Below are 21,154 nucleotides of genomic sequence, written 5' to 3' on the forward strand. Positions count from 1 at the left end.
TAGAGCGATAAGATATGTCGAACGATTTCGCACAAAAACATTATTCCTGACGACTTACCGCAACTTCCACACTTGATGGGGGATACTGGCGGCATCGAACTTTGGTATTTTTGCAATTATCCAAACACCATTGCACATACTGGCGTAGCTTGCCTTCGAGTGATTCGAGATTTTTCTTCAGAAAACTTACGAAATAACGGAAGAGCAACTTGCTTGGCTGAAAAGCGACAATCGTGAGGCAGAGCAACAACCAAACGCGGTCGGTCCAATCCACGCTTGGATTGTTTGTGGCCTGACGCATACATTGGACAAAGATCTCGTCACGAAGCTCCTCGCGTTCTATACCCTGCCCGATGATAAACTGAATGACCTGCAGCTCACGCTCGTTGTTCAACTCGCCACGAATGTACTTGCACAAGTCACGGAAAATATTGCAAGCGATTGTTACGTTCTCCGGATCGTACATATGTATATGCGATGATGGGATCGTTGTGCCGCGGTAGTACGTAATCATTTCGTATTTCGGCACCATATCGACAGACTTGCGGCCCTTCCGCGTTAATGTAGCCATTATCGTTCCCTCGGGAGATCGCTCGTGGGTATTATAAAAGCTTTCGGCAAACTCCAGAATATCGTAGTATACGTCGTCTCTAAGCAACTCCTTTTCCCTTTCGGTGATGTCTAATTGCTGCATTTCTTGAAGTTTTTTCTCGACGCGATATTTTCGACGTTGCTCACGCTCTGCGAACGGATGTCCACCACCAGTAGAGGATGCTCGCGAGCTTGGCCGACTGTGCTTGGGGGAAGAAGGACTCATCGGACCAGTGGAGCCGGTCCGTTGAATAGGACTAGCAGATCGTATAACGGCAGGACTTTTTGGACGCAGCTTGTGACCTGCGGTTCCATTCTCCAGATGAACGTAAGCGTGACTAGGCGCAGCGTGAGCATGTGGTGGTGGTTGTGGGGCTTCGGTATGCCCCTGATGTAGCGATCCAGTCTGTGTTGGAAGGTGAGATGGGGCGTGGTGCGCATGCGGTGGTGGAACCGGTTGTTGATGGGCGTGCACCGGTGGCGGAGGAGCTACCGATTGGTGCTGAGAGATCATTGATGGCGTTGGAGCCTGATGTTGTGGAATCGGTGGCACCTTTTCATGCCCTTCTAATGGCGGAGGTGGTAGCTCCTTCAGATGGATAACAGCCTCGTAAATAGGTTCCTCGTGACGTCGAGTGTGATGGAGCGTGGCAGGATGATGTGGCTGTGCTGCTGCTGGAAGGGTATGATTGTTGTTTTCAATCGGTGGAGGCGGTGGCGGCATAGTCGGTTCTGGAAGCGAAGGAGTCCTGAAAAAAACGAATCAAATACAATATTCAATACATGACAATAAAGACACTGGATACTGTGACTGGATAGTTCCTTACCCGCCCATCGGTTTAGGAGTTGTTGGCTTATTTTGGCTATTATTATTGTTAATGTTATTGTTGTTGCTAATGGCATTATTGGTACCTGTACAGGTACCATTTACCATTGCACCCTTCGCAGTGGGTGCTGCGGATACGTTGTTGTTCCGTTCGCTTGTCAACCCTTCAATTTCCTGCTGGATCACCGATTCCAGTTCGACGTCCAAATCTTCAACCAGGTTGTCCATTTTCTCTCCAATCTCATCAATTATCGCGTTCGCATTTGCATTCGGCTGCACCTCGCTGAGAAAAGCAAACAAATTGTCCAGATCAACCGAATCGTTGCTCTGCAGACTGGCGGATCCAGCCCCTCTGGCACCACCGGGTTGCAGCGGGCCGGCACCCTTGTCACTACCGGGTCCGTTCTGCAACAGCGAAGCTTGCACAAGGCGACTGTTATTGTTAGCAACATGCTGTTGTGAGTGCAGCTTCGAGTTTATCTGCTCTGCCATTTGCGATAAAGCGAGAATTTCTTCTTTCGCAACCCTGCAGGGAAAAGTGTTGGCATTAGTTGGGTGATGAGATTACTGGTGCTATTTTACAGAAAATAATCTACAGCTATATTGATGAGCATTCTATAGACTTCAATCACTAAACGGCAAGCAATTATTGGCGGACATACAGACATACATAAAAGACACTACAAGTTAAGGGCCGCGGACAGCCCACTCACCCGATTCTGTGCCCACATCCGGTTCTACATATTAGCATGCTTATACAATGTACGAAAATCAAAATAGGGATTTGTTGTTTTTTTGTTGAGTTTGTTAATTCAGCACGAAATGAGTTAAATGACGTAGTTTTACGATACAAAAATGGTAAATAGAACGGCAGGACATAATTAAGATATCGTTAACCCATTACAGCGGTGCTTACAATGGATAATGAAATCAAAAGTATCACCAAAGTAAGGTTGGCAAAGCTGGAAAACACATGTTACCATTCGAAAAGAGCATATGGAACATAGAGTTAGATAGAAAAAGAAAGATAGGAAAAAGTATTGACGATCTGAAAAAATGCAACACATCGTGCTATACTAAGCTTCAGCTCATGTCCAATACAAGATCAAAAAACAAATCATACAGATTACGCGTACTAATGAATATGCAACAGGTCAATAAGGATCAAAACCCAAAACAAATATCGATACGAACTACAATTTTACAGCAAAATTGTTCAACTACTACTTTTGGATCATGGAGAAGAATATTCCACCAACTAAGCCCAATAACAGACCTTTCGCTCTCCTCCAGTGCCTTTTTGTCGGCTTCTGCTTGTGCCGCTTCTCGTTCCCGACGCTCGGCTTCGAGTCGTTCGCGTTTACGCATTTCTTCATCGACGCGACGCATTTCACGTAACGCAGTGGCGACTTCTCTTGCAAACACACCCCGCAAATGACTTTGGATGACGATGGCAGCACGTCGTTTTTTGAGAAACTCGATTCGCAGCTTCCAGCCCTTATACGCGTGTTGTATCTTGAGCCCGGCCGAACGAAGTTTTCTGTATTGTCGTTGCTGACTAAATCGCTTCCAGTTTCGCTGAATGATTAGTGCCTTGGAATTAATCACTTGCTTCCGAGCATCCTCGAGCGGCTCGTGTACCACGCTGCGCAGGAAGACTTTCGTGCGTCCCATCTGCCATTCGGTGGTAGGAACGTTCAGCTCACGTATCACAGCCAGTGCCTGATCCTGGCTGGACATGTTTCGGAACCGCTTCGTCAGGCATTGATACTTTTGCACGAAATCATCAAATGTCAAATGCACAGGGAATCCTTCGCGTCGGATTCGAATTATGTCAAGCATGCCTAAGTAACGCAGTTGATCCAACACCAGTTGGTCGTCGTAGTCGTTCGGCAATTTTTCGGAGTTCGGTTTGATGCAACGCACGTACCATGGATTGGTACTCTGTAGCACATCAACAAGCGCTTGCAATTGTTGGCGGAAAGTGTCACTGACGGTTAGCTTGCCTTTCGATGTACCCCGGGATACAGTGCTGGTAGCGGATGACACAGATTGGACATGCTGAATAGACAGCAGATCCTGGAAGGACGAAATCTCCTGCACGAACGTGTTCGCACTCCGGCTCATATGATCGAAGAGAACGTCCTGCTGCACGTCACGGTTTTTATCGACAAAGCCCTTTACAGTATAACTTACGCACCCCGCATAGTGCTTGATGCCAAATTCAGATTCCCAATGGCGGCGATCCTGACCTTTCACGTAGCTACCATGCAATTCAAATTCACTGTGAAGGTTCGTGAGGTACGCTGTATCTGACCCTTTCGGCATATGGCACTGTTCAGTTAGCAACTTGAGGATACATCGCGGGGGTTTTTCGATGAGTTCCAAACATTGCGTGTTATCTGTAAACTGAATGTGGGAGAATTTGATTTCCTCTTGGCGGTACTAGTATAGGAAAAAGAAAGAGAAGCATACATGTTAGATACGGGTTTTGATTTTGCCGTATGAAATAGATACGTACAATTTCTTGCTCCAACGCAAACACGTAATGGTTGAAGAATTTGTGAAGTTTTTCATTTGTGTAGTTAATGCAAAGCTGCTCGAACGAGTTGGAGTTAAAGTTCTCGAAGCCAAATATATCCAGCACACCCAGAAACCGGAAAGCATCCTGGCCCGGGTTGATGCACGTGTTAATATGGCTGATTAACCAGGCGAATGTGCGTGAATACAGTGCTTTAGCCATCGCGTGACGATTTTCTCCCGCTTCTTGCAGTTTTAAAGGGATCTCGGTTATGTTTCCGCGTACGTTGATCTGTCGTTTCAGCAGCACCTGCACCAAGTCTGCCTCTTGCAATCCGAGCAACTGTGCTACGATTTTCACTATCTCATCATCCTCTGGCGCAAGCTCGCACCGTTCTCCATCGACGTCGGCGAAGTTTAGATTACCCAGCCACATTATGGCACTTAGAACGCGAAAAATACCGTCTATCAGTGGCTGAGAGATTTGTAGCACATTAAACGCCAGGCGCAATGCCTCGAAACGCTTTGACTCGGTGGCAATTTCTAGCGCCGGTTGGTCAGCACCCGATTCCGTATTACCGGTGCCGCTGGATGAATTCAAATACCGATAAAACGACGCATCTCGGAGATGAAGCGCGGTCGCTAGTTCCTTGTTGGTATGTCCTTCCGCGACCAGCTGATAGAGCACGTGATAGTTCCGTTCGCCCGGACTTTGAAAGGTTATTCGCGATTGCTCGAGTAAGTAGTCTTGAATGATGCAGCCCTTGATGCACCATTTCGAATCGAAACAGACTTGCATGAACTTTCCGAAGCGGGAACTGTTATCGTTGCGAATGGTTTTCGCGTTCCCGAATGCTTCCAGGATGGTGTTAGCCTCCAGAATCTGCTGTTGCACCCAGGTGGACACGTCACAGGTAACCGAGCACAGGTACTGCAGAATAAACTTGGTTGTTTCCGTTTTACCGGCACCTGATTCACCAGATATGACACAAGATTGGTTTGTGTTGTTGTCGCGGATATTGCGATAAGCTGCCTCTGCCATGGCAAAGACGTGTGGTTCCAGCAGGCCCAGCTTCTGGCCATGATATTTGGCGACAAAATCCTGGTGCACCAGAAGCCATAGTTACCGGAAATTTCAAAAAAAGCAAAATAAAAGGAGTTTTGTCAGAAAAAAGTAAACTACATTCATATACATTGCTACAAGTATATGACCGGAATGCGTCCCCATGGCATTCATATGTGCAGCTTTTACTGTTAGCATTGCAACATTATGTCCTCCAAGGATATGATGAGCTTGTTGACGATGCTATCACTTGACTTATAACACGTAAGGGCTGTGCAAAAAATCGACAGTAGGTCAACGAGGAAAGGGTGTAAAGTATTAATGCAGTGACCTATATTCGCCGTCCGACCTGCCACTTCGTTGCGCAATGGTAGAAAAGAAATGTGAAATTTTCATTTCATAACAGGAAGCAACACCACTGACGAGTAAACTACCAAAGGATATGAAAAACTCAAGGAAACTTGCTTGAAGAGAGCAGCATTAGTGCACATCGAGTTGACCTCAATTTTGTGCCACACGAATTATTGTAAAATGGTATATTTGGCTATAACTGTTTGATAGAGTAATTCATCATACGGTTTAATAAAAATCAAGCATAGACCAAACAGTTAAATCTAGAGATATGTTCAATACTTTAGTTTAGCATTAGCATCCATTAAATTACATGTATTTAATGCCCATGACTATACATTGTTACACTATTTTTGTATTTAAACCGATGTTCGACCATATTTTCTACACTGTTTTACTCACATCATTAAGCCCTGTCTAATAAAACTATGTAAAATATATAATTTAAAATTTAAATTCGTTTGTCCAGCTGGTTCAACCAAACAGACCTTCATTCAAATAAAACAAATGTTGGTAGGTAAAACCCATGGAGCTTACTGGCATCCTTGCATGGTCAGTAATTTCCACATATTTTTTCCCATTTTGGTCTGCTAATACACACAGATCGACGAGATAGGCATCATAAAAATCTTTCAACTGCGAAGGCGCGTCTTCTATCGGATACGTCGGAAAACAAAAGTGTAAGCCTGGTGCCAAAGGGGGTATTAGGTTATGCTCAAGATGTGTGACATGCATCGTTGGGTCCGACAAACCTGAAATTCCCACAATTAGCATGTGGAAGAAACTTCATACCGGGGTATGCTTATTGGAGAAGACCGAACTGAGCAAACGGTCTGCTTAAAAACTGTTTTCGGAGCCAAAAACTGTGTTGATGGACTTGGTTTATGACAGGGGTTTTCCCTCACGCAGTATTCTGCTTGTAATTTTTACAATATTTCTTTACAAACCATGGGAACGTGAGTTTGGCTTAGAAGAAAAATTCTCACCGTTATCCGAACGAGAACAAAGACAAATGATACATCCGTGACGATTCGTTCACATTAATTTAGGGAGGAAAAAAACATTGGAAATGCGGATTGGTGAACTTCAGACGGTCGAAACAAGGGTCTGTTGCTATGGATCCTCGAGTCCCGCCCAGTTCATTGGATATGCGTAAGCTAACATGTGATTTCACTCCATTCGCATCAACGCGTAACAAGCGGATGGTAAGGAAGATGTTATCATAACAAACGAATATGTTCAGTGGATCATTGTGTTTTATTTGGCACGGAGCTTCCACAGACACTCAAATGCAATGGCACTGTGGAACGAAAGAAAAAGTTTTACGGTACCATTTTTGTCTAAAGACGCTCTTCATGCCGAGGGTACGGACTATGTCTGGAGCAAAAATAGGAGCGAAGTGTGTGCGAAATTTCAAACTTGCTGCCTCGTGGAAGGGTCCACATGCTGGCACACTGTTGTAGATTGATTGGAGCGATGTGTGGAGCCATTTTCCCATCGCTTCGAAGAAAAACCTTAATTTGGTGCTCCTTTTAGGTGATCGTCAGTTGCGCGAAGATAACAGAAGAGCACACGTTTTCTATTTCAGTCGCGTGGGGAGTGAGCGATGGTTGCTTTAAATTTGCACCTCACGTTTCGATAATTTGTGAACTCAATCCACCAATAAAAAGCCCACTTTAATAACCTGACCGATTGTAATCAATTAACTTTTTCTTTGAGTAGGTAACAAAAAACTGAATTAAGACAGTAACGCCAATCGGAAGCATCGATAAGACGGCTCTCAGCTGATTTTATTCGCCAATTTTGCGTCTGGATTAGGAGCGCATCTGTAGCTAACTTTCTGTGGCCCTGAAAGCAGCTCGTCAATGCCTGCGCAAAAGAGAGTAGAGCCGCAGTTTTATGCTCTTGGAAAATTGCACTTTTTACCGAAGCAATCAATCAATCAAACAATTGGGTTGCTTCGCTTGCATTCTCCTATCAAATTGCATCGACCATGCAGTGGGTTTTTTGAGCATTTTTTTCAATAAGCTTCCGGTAGAGGTGTTGAAAATATTTACGATCATAAATTGCGAAACGGATTACGGAAATGGAAACGTAATGCATTGCAATAGTGCATCTTTAATACGCAGTAACCGTCATTAACGTGGTAACAACTAGTCTAAGCTTACGAAACAGCCAAGCCGCTGATGAAAATCATAGAAAAAGAAAATGCTTGGCAGCTAATTAAACTGCTTCCTGCGGATTTCTTCTAGGAGCTGCCATAGTAAGTGTAAATTTATGCATCGTTTACTCAAATAGATGCTTCAACACGAACATCAAAGATAGTAACCACAGAGAACAATGGATCCAACGAACCTGCAGTGTTCGAATATGAATAAAATATTTCAACCCGATTCGCGATAATTCATTTCGAATGCAGAATGCGTCTCTTACTTTACCAGCGAGATTCCGGATGGATCTAGCTTCCTTTCGTAGCTCCCGTTAAGTGCGAATCAATACATTGCGATATGTGATGGATGTGCATGTTACAGTAGGACATGAAATCAACTTATGACCACACCATACGTCGGCCAGTGGGCCGGAGCTACGTTGAACGGAAGCGCCAATAACGCCCCCTCCAAAAGCTTATGCGTAAGCGTTTAGGGCCATCGGATGGGACGGTGGGTGATTCCACCGGGGATCATTTCTTAACAACTCTCGAACTCGGCGGACGTCTGGCCCCCGCTTATCTACACTGCTATAAAGGTTTATTGAGCATGTGATTTTACCAATTAAGTCTTCACCTACGACCGTTGGCACAATTAACGTCGGCATTACGACCGTGCCGCATTGGTGCTAGTCGATTGTGCCAAGTGATTGTTACCAAACTAACGTAACGTGGTTGTCCACAAATCTTATGGCCCATTATAAGTATGAATTACCGGACCAATCGTTGCTATTGCGACGTGTTATATCCGCTTTTGACGATTGTGCTAACACTCATATTGTTCTGAACGTATAACGAACCAATAAGCAAATCTTGATTAAAGAGACGACGAGCTTCTCTAGTGAAGTAAGTTGGTTATCTCCTCTAACGCTTAACGATAGCCTTTCGAACAGAAGTAGAATCTATGCAAAGTGGTTCATGCTGCCGCGCGTTCGAATCATGTGTCAATCAGGCATAATTGCATCCCTGCCAGTCTTGTTGACGGTTGCACTAGAGCAAACTCACTCAACCTTCGATGGCGTGGGAAATTCGCTCACAACTCAACACGCGGGTGATATTTACTTTTCGCGAGCGTTGTTGCGCGGTTGTTCAGGTAATTAAGGCCTTTTGCAAAACGATTATCGGTGAGCAGAACTTGTGGTGCTCTTGAACGCATGTTGAAGATTAGAATCACTGCTCGTGGGAAACAAGGTGGTTTAGAATCGTGTAATTAGGGTTTAGTAGCTACGACGAACATGTTCACCTGTTGAGGCTAAACTCCGAGTGGTGTGTGAAAGTGTATTCACAACCCATCAGAGGGTGTTGAAGCTTTCAATTGCAATAAGTAACACTTGAATGCAGTAGCGGTTATACTTCTGTGAAAACACAAGTCATTTTCCATCAGGATCATGATGTTAATGTAGGCTCATCGGACAACCGTTGACTTACAAGCGATGTCAAAGATGCAACAAATAAACTCTTTCTCACAGACCTAACATAAAATTCAATACCTATGCACACAAATTTGCATAACGCGTTGGTGGTCACTACAAAAATGTAGCACTCATGAGGGATGTACAAGAACATGCTCTTTAAGCCGTTCCATCTGGTTTTGTGGATTAGCATGTAGCAGTTTGGTGCTATTCAAAAGAAAGTAAAACCTTACGAAAAGGAAAGTTTCATCCCCATTTCTTCCCACTTGAGCTGAATCGAACAAGGCGCGAAGAACTGTGAATGGATGAACCCGTTTGCACCCCGGAGAGCTTACGCGGCCTTTTATTGTTCCTTGTCGTTTCTTTTCCAGCAAATAGAGCGACAGAGAGAAGGAGCGAAAGAGGGCGATCGCAAAAATTTCACCTCTAATCAGCGCGCGGCATCGGAATTCGGGTATTCATGTGCCGAAAACAGGCATCCCGCATTTTCCACCGCTCCCTTGGGCAAGGAAAGCCGAATGAAGGATTTATAAGCACCGATAACTACGGTAATGAGCAGAGGAAGCTTCCGATAACGGTGTTCGGATGTGCCCGAGGGGCTCGAAAGCATGCGCCTGTGTTTGCTCAATTACGCCGATAGCGCTCGGTGGAAAACGCGTTAGCTGCGCGAAAAGCGCCAAAAGAAACTCACCGCTCAAAGGTATTCGGAGCGGATTGCTTCCTCCCCGGGTACAAGGCAAACCAGGTGCTTTCCCGTCGGTCGATCGATCGGTTTCGAGTGGCAAGTTCGGCACCTGGCGCTGGAATTCCGGCACGGGACACGGCCCGCGGGCGTTCAAGTCACTTCCCAACTGGCTCGGGACTCTTCCTGACCGGCGAGAGATTTGGGGTGCCCGATTGAAAGCAAATTTATTTATGTAATTACGAGTTTCCTCAACCGTAGTTTAATGTGCCCCGTTCCTGAACCCGAGTGTGCACTTTTTCGGACGTGCGTTGTACATGCACTTTCGGTATGTTGGTGTGTTTTTTTTTGTTTTTGCCCTTCATGCACCAGATAGTTCGGGGCTCGGCTACCTTTGGCCCCGGCACGGTTAGAGCGAAACAGAGGAAACCGTGCTGATGATGATCCGCACGACGACCTGGGTCGAGGCGTTTGTTTCCACTTTCTGGTCTCGCTGCTCGGACCAGCGTTTGGCAGCGGTTCACCAATATCAAATCGCGCCGAATCTGGGTCACACCGAAGCAGATGCTCGGCAGACACGAAAAACTTGGCGGCTTGGCATCGGGTTCGCGCCCAACTCAGCTCTGGGGGGGTTTAAGACTCTCCAAACAGAGGGAGGAAAACAAAAACGCTCCTCTAGCCACACGCGGAATATAGCCGTGGATAGCCTCGGGAGGATGAATAAAAAAACACACACAGACAGTTCATCGAGAGGAAAAAAGAGAGAACGCACTGGAACGCGGAAACGCCGGACAGCATGAGCAGCATACAGATTAATCTCTTCATCCCACCACAACCACTCGGCACTCCGTGGAAGTGGGTTGTGTGGGGTTCGGTCTCGGGAAGTGGGTAAAAGTGAAAATCTAGGCTCTAAAAATGAACTCATCCACGATCGGAACATCGGCGCGTTTCGGTCCGAGCCGACAGATACGCGTGCTCTGCGGCGTTATGTTTATGTAGGCGGGTATATTAATGGAGTTTTTCCAGCATCCCCCCACGCGTGCACACACACACACACACACGCACGCCCGGTTCGATTGCATAAACCGGGTGCTCCCAATGCACCCGCCAAACGGGAGGGTGGTGTTTAACCTATCTTATGAAATTTCTTTTCAGAACATCAAAGCAAACGCACCAATGCACTGCTGCATCGGGAAGGCACCGTCTGGCGATCTCGAGCAGCCGCCGTTCGGTCCGAAAGACTTAATCGTTTACGGTTTACGGTCTGGCCGCTTTCATGCCACTGGCACGATGCGGGAAGATAATAAAAGCTGAACGGTGGACTTAATACCACCGAAACCGCTTAAGCATTACTTAGACACGGGAAGCAGCGTAACAGCCGATTACGATGTTCCGCTGGATCGCGTCCCATTGCGCGGTTGGTTACTTTATTTTCCCTTGCTACCAAACGAACTTTGTCAAAGCAATGGCCGCATTTGTTGCGCGAAGAAATTAATCGCTCTCGAGGCAACCGATCGGATTACACGCGTTCCCCAAACAATTGCTCATTGTGCTGTGAAATCCCGATTCCCGAGGGCCAGAGAGATCACACGGCTACGACTCCTCGGTGGATGTATTTCGATGAAGTAACTACTCCGTCGTACGCGGTTTGATTACTCTAAACATAACTTTGGGGAAATGGCGCACACAGGACCACATACACATGATGTTCGTGTCCATCTTGTTCACCCTGGACGCCTTGGATTTGCGCGGATGTTTTCGAGCATGTTCCCGTTGTACTCGCGGACACGTTAAACGAGATCATCGGTCAGGTCAGGCGGTTCAAAGACCTCCGGACGGAAGAGTCGCGATAATTTATCTGCCGCCGGACAAAACCCCTGTGAGACAAAATCACTCACGCCAGTATCCCAGCCCAGTATTTTCCGCTGGCTTCAACTCACACACACACACACGCATCTCTTGGAGATGGCGTTGGAGCATACGCGGTGGAATGTGCGACTTCTAAATTTGTCCTCCTTCGGACATGTTCCTTATTTTCGTGCCCTTCTCGCGCTCCTCGAATCCCTAGCGATAGCGAGCGAGTGAATAAACGAGAAGCACATAAAGCCTGTGCAATAAAGCCGGCAGCTTGTCTCTGACGCGCACATAACAATCATCGTTTATGATCGTTGATCGTTGCACTCGATGAAATGGCTCCGGTGACGCCGTTTTTCTTCTTCACGCGAGGATCACCGCGTGGACCATCCCGTGCCGGGTTCGTCTTCTTTACCCACAAAAAACACACGCGAGCAGGAAACTGTTGCATAATACAGAACAGTTCGTCGTCTCCTTCGGCCAGTCTCGCACGTGGAGCAAGCGCTTTTCTTTCACTGCCTTTCGTATCGCCCAAAACAGAATGCAACCAAGAACGAAACGATGCGTGTTATTCTTCAGCTGACGAGAGTTCACTCGCCCCCTGTGCATTAGGACCCATCCCTGGGAAGCCTTTGGGCACTTTTCAAGCGTGGCGCATAGCAAGAAGCAAATTTATTGCCACTGAAATATAAATCACTTTGGTTTAATGGTCCACCACCTTCACCGGTTGCTTCCCTTCTGTGTTCAAGCGCTGCAACCAACCGCGACGTCCGCGGGATTTATTAGAAGGGACAGAACTATCAACTAAGGAGCTAATCCGCCGGGCAACTGCACTTACCTGAGTGTAACAGTCGATCTCTTTATATGGGTTGACTGCGATCAGGATCGATCCGGTGTAGGTCTGCGGTGAGGGTAACAATCTTTGGGTTAAGGAAAAAATGATTTTTTCCGCTAAACTGCACTGGTAAAATAAACGAAATAAACAGCATATTTTCTCGATTCTATGTCGTGGCAGATGTAGCTTCAACGCGCAGACACGCGTTTGCTCAGACGACAAGATTCCGTACAAAGATTTTCCGAAATTCTCCTGGCATGTATTGGTATGTTTTCTTGATACATCTCGAAGCACGTGTAACAAAATCCGACAGCAAATTGAAAGTGCTTTCCCGATGGAGATGGTGTAAGGAGGGAAACCAATTTGTCACTATGAAAAGTTGTTGTCGATGTGGAAATAAGATTCAGATCGCTATTGATTGATGTATTTTGAACGTTTTTGCTTTTAAAGCAACTCGTGGAATGTCTATTGGATGTAAATGAAAACCATAAGAAACATGAGAACAGTTATTTAGATTAAATTCCTCTGTTTTATATTTTTACGCCAATCCATCTTTGCTCTTAGTCTCCGAACAAAAGATCTGAAGTAATACCAAATAACACAAAAGCTCTATTTAAACTTAAGTAGCACAAAGTATAACCCCCGCTGCGCGCACATAATATCACTTTAATTGGAACATATCATTTAAATTTATTGTCAAATAATCGACCAACATTGATTATCCGTTCGAAACATATCAAGCCCCAAATAGGCATTACTTAAGTAGTCATTTGCCAGATCACACAACTGACGGCACGAATTTGTCTTAAAAGCAGTCGCGATCACGATCGACCCAATGTGGCTGCTGTATGCCCGTTGGAGTTAAAATTGTTTATGAATTTTGTAACCTTTCAATCCCACGCCGCACAACGCGTTCGAAAGCCGAAGAATGCGGGTACATTTCCACACAGCTGTCACAGCAGCCAGCGTGTATCCGCACAGCCGGACTCGGAAAATATGTAGAATATGTGGGCATACACCACTGCAGCAGTGAACCAATTAACGCCGGACGGAGCATAAGATCCGGAGCCATGTTGGGTACACATCGTTGGGGGTGTGTAAATTAGTGACGCGTGGGCACACAAAAAAAAACCCACCAACTCCCGGTTCCCGTGGTTGACGGAGCGTTGGCGGTGCTTTATTTGACATGTGAGTTCACCCCGTTTCGTTATTGTTTAGCGTGCCCTCTTTCCTTTATCAGCGAACGGGCACGTGCTTTTATTTATGCTCGCCGCGAGTGATCGCGCCGAAAGAGCCGTACTGGCGCTGGTGGTGAAATGACGCATAATGGAGCGAAACGGATTTCCACCCTCGCGTGTGGTAAGTCACGACCGGTCAGGAGAAAGATACAAAACATTTGACCAAAACCAAATCCAGCCAACTGGAATCACTCGATGAGTCAACGATTCTTAGCGTGAAACGATGAGGACAAACCAATGCACTAGGCGGGGTGGTCTTATCATTCCAATGGTGCGGAATTTCCAACAACGTCAGTAAACATCCGTGACGGTCCTTAACGGTTTCTTACCGTCTCTGCGAGCTATGCTGCTAGTGTGCAGCGTTATGGAGGTGCGGTTTATGTTATCTCCGTCACTCCGCTATAAAAGTCGCGGCGCGGATCTGCTGATTCACGCGATGATTCATCGCAGAAGGCCGCCGTTATGCTGCTGGGATCTTCGGGCGAGATCAAGGTGTTCAATAAAAATTGATTGACGACCGGCAAGCATAAAGTTGCGGTCAGACGCGTCTTAGGAGGCGTTGAGAACGATCAATTCCTGACGATGGAAACTTGGTGAAGCATCGACTTATAAGGCTTGGTGAGAATCGTAGTTCAATACTTGTGCCATTCCCACTTGAATGCAAACAAGACGTCTCACTTGGTCAGACTCGTGATCGTGCAGTAAACTATATAAATCGGAGGCAAACTCCTGTCAATAAAACTGTGCGCTCAAGTACGAGGCTGTAAATTCCGCTCCAATGACTCATCGCCGTACCGTCGAATGCATAATCTTCTCACGTAAAGTGCATGCGAGGTATTTGATGAGCCGAAGCTGAAGAGAATGAAAGAGAAAAGTACATTTGCCCAGAGTGATGTTGCCGCAGAACCGCGGTGTTTAAAACTCTTGCTTATTCCATTGGAATGTTTTACTTGGGCTCCTAATAAGCAGCGTCCAGAGTGGGCAGCACAGCATGCAATAAAGAAAACGGAAATACAAGACCATGACCCGAAACCGCTGCTAAAGATGCGTAAAATGTGTTTTATAATTATTACACCATCGCAAGACATACGGCTTCTCGCTTCGCCTTCGCTATTGTAAGGAAAAACACAAATTAGTTCGTTATGCTTCTCTTACATTCTCAAACTATGAGTCAATAGCAACCGAAAGAAAATGATGGCGGTTTAGGGGAATAAATCTGTTGCGATTACGAGATGAGCGACTATTTTCGTCTTCTCTTAAGCACCTTAAAATATGCTCATTTTTACATTTTGATGAATTACTTCTTCTTTCCTTTCAGATAAGTCTAAGCATACATTTCTCACGATACTCTCTTATGTCGTTATTCGTAGAAGAAAGTAGGAAAGGAAAGTAGCATCTTTTTTAAATTTCTCAGCCACAAAAATAAAATATAATATTTGATTAGTTCGCCACAAATTTTCCAGCCACATATACCCTATAAAAATGTTGGATTTGTTAGCTAAACACGAACAGGACTGTTTTATAAAAAGGATACGTAAATCTGGTCTCGCTCGTAGCGCACTTTCAGATTTCTGTTGATGCCGTTCTCGTCGATGTCCGATATGCATGTCATATCAGGAACGCCCTTGTCTGGGGTGGATCCGATGCGGCCTGAAATAGAACAAAAGAAATTCACAAATTATTAGCATGAACACTAAAGACACATGAATTTAATACTCTAACAACAGAATATTGAATGTCCTTGCAAGTGCTTCAGGTGACATAAAACCCAAAATGCAATCAGTCAAGCTTTTGTCAGCAAACCTGCAATAATCCGACTCTATTGCGGAACAAATAAAAACAAAAGACCATCCATACTCCTTCACATCCTGCAGCATTCGAAGCCCACTCCACAACGTGCCATCGACCCCGGCCATCCGTACCGTTTGCCAGATTGCACACCGCCAATGCACTGGACCGAGGCAACTCTCGACTGTTCGTTTTCTTTCGCACATCACGAGTTCTGCATTCTATTACAGCACCGCACGGCCCAAAGGAATCGCAACCTCGTTCCCTGTAGCTCTCTAGTAATGCCTCACCGACCGTTCATCGACCATCGGACTTCGCAACCGGTACCGCGTCCCGGCTCGTGCGGTTCTTCATCAGCCGGTTAAACCCAGAACCAGTTCTCATGGCGGCACTTTGCGGCATGGCGCTTTATTCCTGCCAGTTCGCGAGGAGCATCCCCGTATCCCACAATACCAAAGACAGACAGTGCACCATCGCCGGTCGACGACATGCGATGCTGGAGCGCAGAGTTTACCCTTGCTCGCACAGCACATTCGCATTTATTTCTATTTCTTTTTCGTGGTTGTTTTTTTTTCCTAGGGGTTTATAAATAGCACCAGTGTGCATCGGAGACTCTTCCGAAACATGAATGAAGCTGCACGAAACAAGAAACGCCAGCCTGAAGGGATGACTGGGTACTTCGCGGGTTTTACCTGCTTCCTTGCTCCTCTGGACGGCAGACTGGGACAAACCAGACACCAAGGATCACTCAGATGTGTACCACCCGAGGCAAAGCGCCGCAGCAACACTTCGTTTCCTGGCCGATCAATCGAGACAAAAGCAAACCATCATGCCGAAAGGTATTGCTACCGCCAAGCGGAAGTATTTATATGCCGGTTTGGTTGTGGCAGCCGGACGAACGAGGACTACGGGGTTCAGGGTTTGCAAATGAAAAGCCTCCTGGGTACGGGTCTAGACCACCTGTCGTCTAGACTTGATAGATTGATTCTTGTTTTCATCCGAGGACCGACTGAAGTAGCGAAAAAACAAAGTTTAGATAATATCCACTGAAAATGAGCGGCATTATTAATTCCGACGAATGCGACTTTTGTTTCAGTACTGTTCTTTTATGATTGCCATTTTTGAATGAACTTTTTTCTGTAACGTAATGTATTGTTGCAAATCAGGTTGTTCAGAATAGGGGACCAATGGACCGAGCGTCTAATTCTTTTTTTGAAGCTAATTGGGAAGTTGAGCTACAACAATAAACCAGCTAATTGTCTATCCAGCAACCCATGGATAAAGGCACGTGCGGTAAGCCCGAAAAAAGACACGTGGTAAAAGTGTGTCTAACAACCACGGTAAAGGGTAATCATTAATCCCTTCTTACGGTGTGTCCTAGAGCATACTGAACACAACAAATGGTACGGCGGTTAACAGAAAGCCTTTATCATGCAACCGTTGCTCAGGAGCCGTGCTCTCGGTCAACAGCGAGATAAAATTATCAATAATGAGCTTTGTTTTGCTCGAACCATTCTGTATCTTTTGGTGCGCAGCTGACCTCATTCGGACGGTCGAACGCGTGGTTCGATTGCGTCCACTCCTTCTTTGCCACAGCAGCCCAAACGTCCAGCAAAGTCCGGGTCCGTGACTGGCGACCTGATTTCATGCATGCGTCGATAGCAGCCGGCGAGATCGTTCGCCTGCTTCATGTCGGTTCGCTACCAAAATCAAGACGTCGAAACTGGCGGCAACATAAACCGGGACAGGCTGACCACTGCCCCTCGGCGGCTTTTGTTCTTTTACGATATAAACCACCGACAAGGCGCGCAAAGAGCAGGAAGGCGCGTGCTGGAAGACAAAAACATGACCGCCAAGCTTGTGCGTCTGATGGACAGCTGTACAACAACGGTATCGTTGATATTCTTGTTATTTCGAGGTATGTTTCTTTTTTTTTCTTTTCCCTTCTTACGCCAATCATCGGACCAGCATATTGAAATCGAAAGCCCCGAGTGATACAATGAGCCTTAAGCAATCGCAAACAACAACGTGCACCGTCGTCTTGGGCTCCACCACATTTCAACCAGTCGCTGTGTCTCGTGGCCTTTTCCTTCATTCGATTCGTCAAACGAACTTCTGAATGTAGCGAAACCCTCGAGGACAAGGGAGGTGTGTTTTCGCGTGAGTCCGTTTCGCGAGTTGCATTACAATTTTGGCACACAGACAGGACCTGGCCCGAGCACTGATCCCCCCTTCGATCAGCTTCGCCGACAACCTTGATCTTGAACAGTAGCTTCCTCAAACCGAAGCCCGGTACACGCGCGTATCCTTTTAACAGATAAAAAAGGAACGCTTTCCCAAGCATTGACCGGCATCAGTTACATTTGATCGGATTCGATTGATGTGTACGGAGTGTTGACTTTAGCGTGTTCCTTAGAGGCATGAAACATTACATTGTGGCACGGTGTTCGTGTCAGCAAGACCGATCCTAGCGCATATATCACTCCGCGAAATCGCAACACGGCTCGAGCATGACAAGCGAGCGCGCGCAATCGGCTAATAATGCATACCCTGCCCAGCGAATTGACGGACAGCCACCGCCCTGGGGCGGACCTCTACAGCCCTTCGTCGAATGATAGAGATTGCTTTCTTCACTAAGCACTGAGGCAACCGCAACGCTGTCTACGAGGTTCCCTACTGCGCGTGAAGCGAAAAATCGCGGCCAGCACCAGAGTACAAAGGCTTTTACAGCTCCAGGCTCTACTTCTTGTACTCAAGGAATTCCGGCGAGAATTTACAGCGAGAATTAGATAACGAGCCCCCTGAACCGTGCCAACGGTAGCGCAGAGACGTGTCAATCAAAATCGTTCACGGCAGCTGTTCCGAGTAGTTTATGGGCGAGCTTTCGGAACACGCACGTTACGCCCACTCCTAGCCAACCTAAGAGGGAGTTGTGTCGAGGTTAGGAACAGAGGACAAGCCCAGAAATTCATGATTTCGGTTCGACAGCTAGAACCAAGAGGGCGTGCTTCGGTTTAGGGTGGGTCACAGATAATAATCTGTTATCGGCAGCCAGGCCAGATCCAGCACTTCTCTCCGGGAGGTCCTTGGAATTTAGGAACATGGGAAACTTTCCAGCTATACACCACTGACCGATTCTGAGGTGCCAAGCCAGCTGGCGGACCGCTCAATGGACAGGCGCCGTAAGAGCTTGTGGTCTCTCCCGTTCCTATCGGGCTCGAAATTAATTGACCCAAGTGATCAACCATACGCGCGGGCGAATGTGGCCCCGGTTGCGATTAGATTCAATTATGCGACATAAATTGCTACAAACGGATCCATAAATAGTCGTTGGCGGGTTTTTGCTTCGACCATCCGCTGGTAGCAGTCCCCGATCCGCAATGGGTCACACTTTTGAATCCTTTATCCGGCCAGAGGTTGATAAACGAGGTACAACCGCAAGCGCTCCCACAGTGCGTTAGGTCTGTGGCGAAGGAAGCAAGTTTGAGGGGAAGGACATTGCGACGGAGGTATGGAGTGAAGGGTAAGACGGCGCCCAACGTCGTCAGCAAATAAGCGACGAGTGGAAAAAAGAGCCCACGCTCGAAAGGTGACCGTCCTGACGAAAAGGTGCTGACACCTGGGTCGCCATGTGGTTGACATTTTAGGAGCATAATTTAGGACGTAAAATATGGAACGATACGCTCCAAATGATACGGTCAGCTGGATTTATGAAAGGCGAGATTGAACGCCACCCTGTTGTACCACGAACGTAATGAATTGTGCTGAGGGAATTTTATTTCTTCTACACTGTCGATAGAAATGGTCAACGCGCCCATACTGAACTTTCAAAACATTATATTCGTGTACATCGAGAGATTTAAAACACATCGCTTTAATAGGGTCTTTAACGCTTTTCGAAGAGAAAACTGCTTGCCATTGAGCAATATTAGTTTCTTCAATGCTCCAAGACACCACCGCTCCTACGTCGTTTCATTATATGTTAGATGCGCTCCATCAAATCCTATACAACGTCGAGATGATGCATGGCATCAGCACCCCTGAATTGACTATTCACGGGCAGGTGTAGCAGAAAACATTTGCTTATCGAAGGAATTAGGAATTTAATCGGACCGCTTGCGTGATAGAGGTAATTATGTTGCGCTTGCCTCAATCCTCTTACGGTCGATTAGTTTTCGTCTGTCGGGTGTTGCTTCCATTAGGCGTCCTTCAGCATTTAAATTTTGAAAGTGGTTGGCCAGTGAAGAAACCCATTCTCGTTTCAGGAGGATAAATATATCCAGCAAGTTTCGTCTGTTATTTAAAGCTTGAAAATGATTTGCAACATTAAGAAACAATTGAGTTTGTTTGCCTCAATCGCATTCAATTGCATATATTTTTCATAGCATTGTAGCTAAAAACAAGTTTTCTGATATATGGAGATCTGAAGCTAATAATAATAATAAAAATAATGCTGTTTCCGAGTCACGCACAGAGTGGAATAATGATCGTGCTAGATACCCCCCAGTCGTATGTGCACGCGTGAACAGACATCCCTAGCATTTGATCAAATAGCAACGAACGATTAGAGCAGATGGTGCCTTCCCCGATTATGTCGATCCGGTCTGCGAAGGTTCTAAGCAAGCAAGGTATAAAACAAGTTTTCAAAACATATCAAATGCCGGAAAGAAACATTCCATATTGTTTCAATGATCGACGACGACCTCTAGCCGGAATTACTTAGCATTCATTATGATGAACTTGTACGCTGCTGGAGGCGCAGATTGGCCCCAAAGGTTATGTAAAGCCAACCAAACCTTGATGCTAACAGACACTTGTCAACATAGAAGGAACTCTCCATTAGACGAAACTCCTGTTTGATGACTATTGACCGTGAACTTTACATAAGGAAATCATTCTGTAGAAAGTGGCCCAGACACCAATCCGGGAGTAAACACACGATCATATGCAGCCTGACAAATGTAGAAAGACAAACCACAATGTTGCACACTTCCGGATTGTGCACGACCATTCCCACACTGAACGACTAATTCCTTTGACCTACCCTTTTGCAGCAAGTCTTTCTATAACTGCTAGGCGCAGCGAGGGAACACTATTCCCTGGCCTATGACAAGCCCTTTTTCCACTTCTAGGTGAAAGGATACTAATGAAACTATCGGTAGAGTAAGGGTTTCTTTTCGAGCGATTGGACTTTATTGAGCTTTCGGTAAACGCAAAGTGTAGCACAATAAGCAAGAGGCTTCAATCTTAAAACAAACAATCAATTTAAGTTAATAAATAAGGGAACACGCTATTTACAAAAACACAGAACATTTATGGTACATGTATACTACGAATGTGTTAGCAAATCATTGTACACATGATGTCACATTTTTTGACATCATAAATACATTTGTAAAAGCCTATTTAAGAACGCAAAGTTGCATAATTTTAAACAGGCGCGCTGTGAAGAGCGAAGAATTGTGGTTTCAACAACCCAACGAATGATGCAAGCGAATACAAAAAGCAGCTAATTTTTTGGAAGTTCTTTGTTTCGGCAGCCTGATACTTCAATCAAATCGTTCGGCAATGCGGGAACAAAAAGAAAACAACAAGGGAATCCCATCAATATGTTTACCATGTGTTGTTTCAAGCCCTACGCATTACCATTTCCACACATGTCCCCAATGCTGGAAAGAAATTCGTTCCTCACACATGGATTCTTCATAACGTTCTGCCCACCCGTGCGGGCAAAGAGGACAACAAATTGACTCCTGTTTCAAGCCAGTTTTTGTGTGGCTTTGTTGCG

General features: G+C 45.9%; 1 protein-coding gene across 1 annotated transcript in view; it reads right to left on the minus strand.

Annotated features, from left to right (window-relative positions):
• Positions 1-21,154, minus strand: part of LOC128732273 (unconventional myosin heavy chain 6) — a 32,271-nt gene that overhangs the window by 4,728 nt on the left and 6,389 nt on the right. The window contains exons 2-7 of the mRNA XM_053825458.1: positions 15,113-15,228; positions 12,344-12,406; positions 3,939-5,039; positions 2,694-3,862; positions 1,419-1,943; positions 59-1,340 (exon numbers count right to left, since the gene is read on the minus strand). Of these exons, the coding sequence (XP_053681433.1) occupies positions 59-1,340; positions 1,419-1,943; positions 2,694-3,862; positions 3,939-5,039; positions 12,344-12,406; positions 15,113-15,228 (4,256 nt within the window). The remainder of the gene's footprint in view (positions 1-58; positions 1,341-1,418; positions 1,944-2,693; positions 3,863-3,938; positions 5,040-12,343; positions 12,407-15,112; positions 15,229-21,154) is intronic.

This window comes from Anopheles nili, chromosome 2, assembly GCF_943737925.1.
Source record: "Anopheles nili chromosome 2, idAnoNiliSN_F5_01, whole genome shotgun sequence".
Lineage (NCBI taxonomy): Eukaryota > Metazoa > Arthropoda > Insecta > Diptera > Culicidae > Anopheles > Anopheles nili.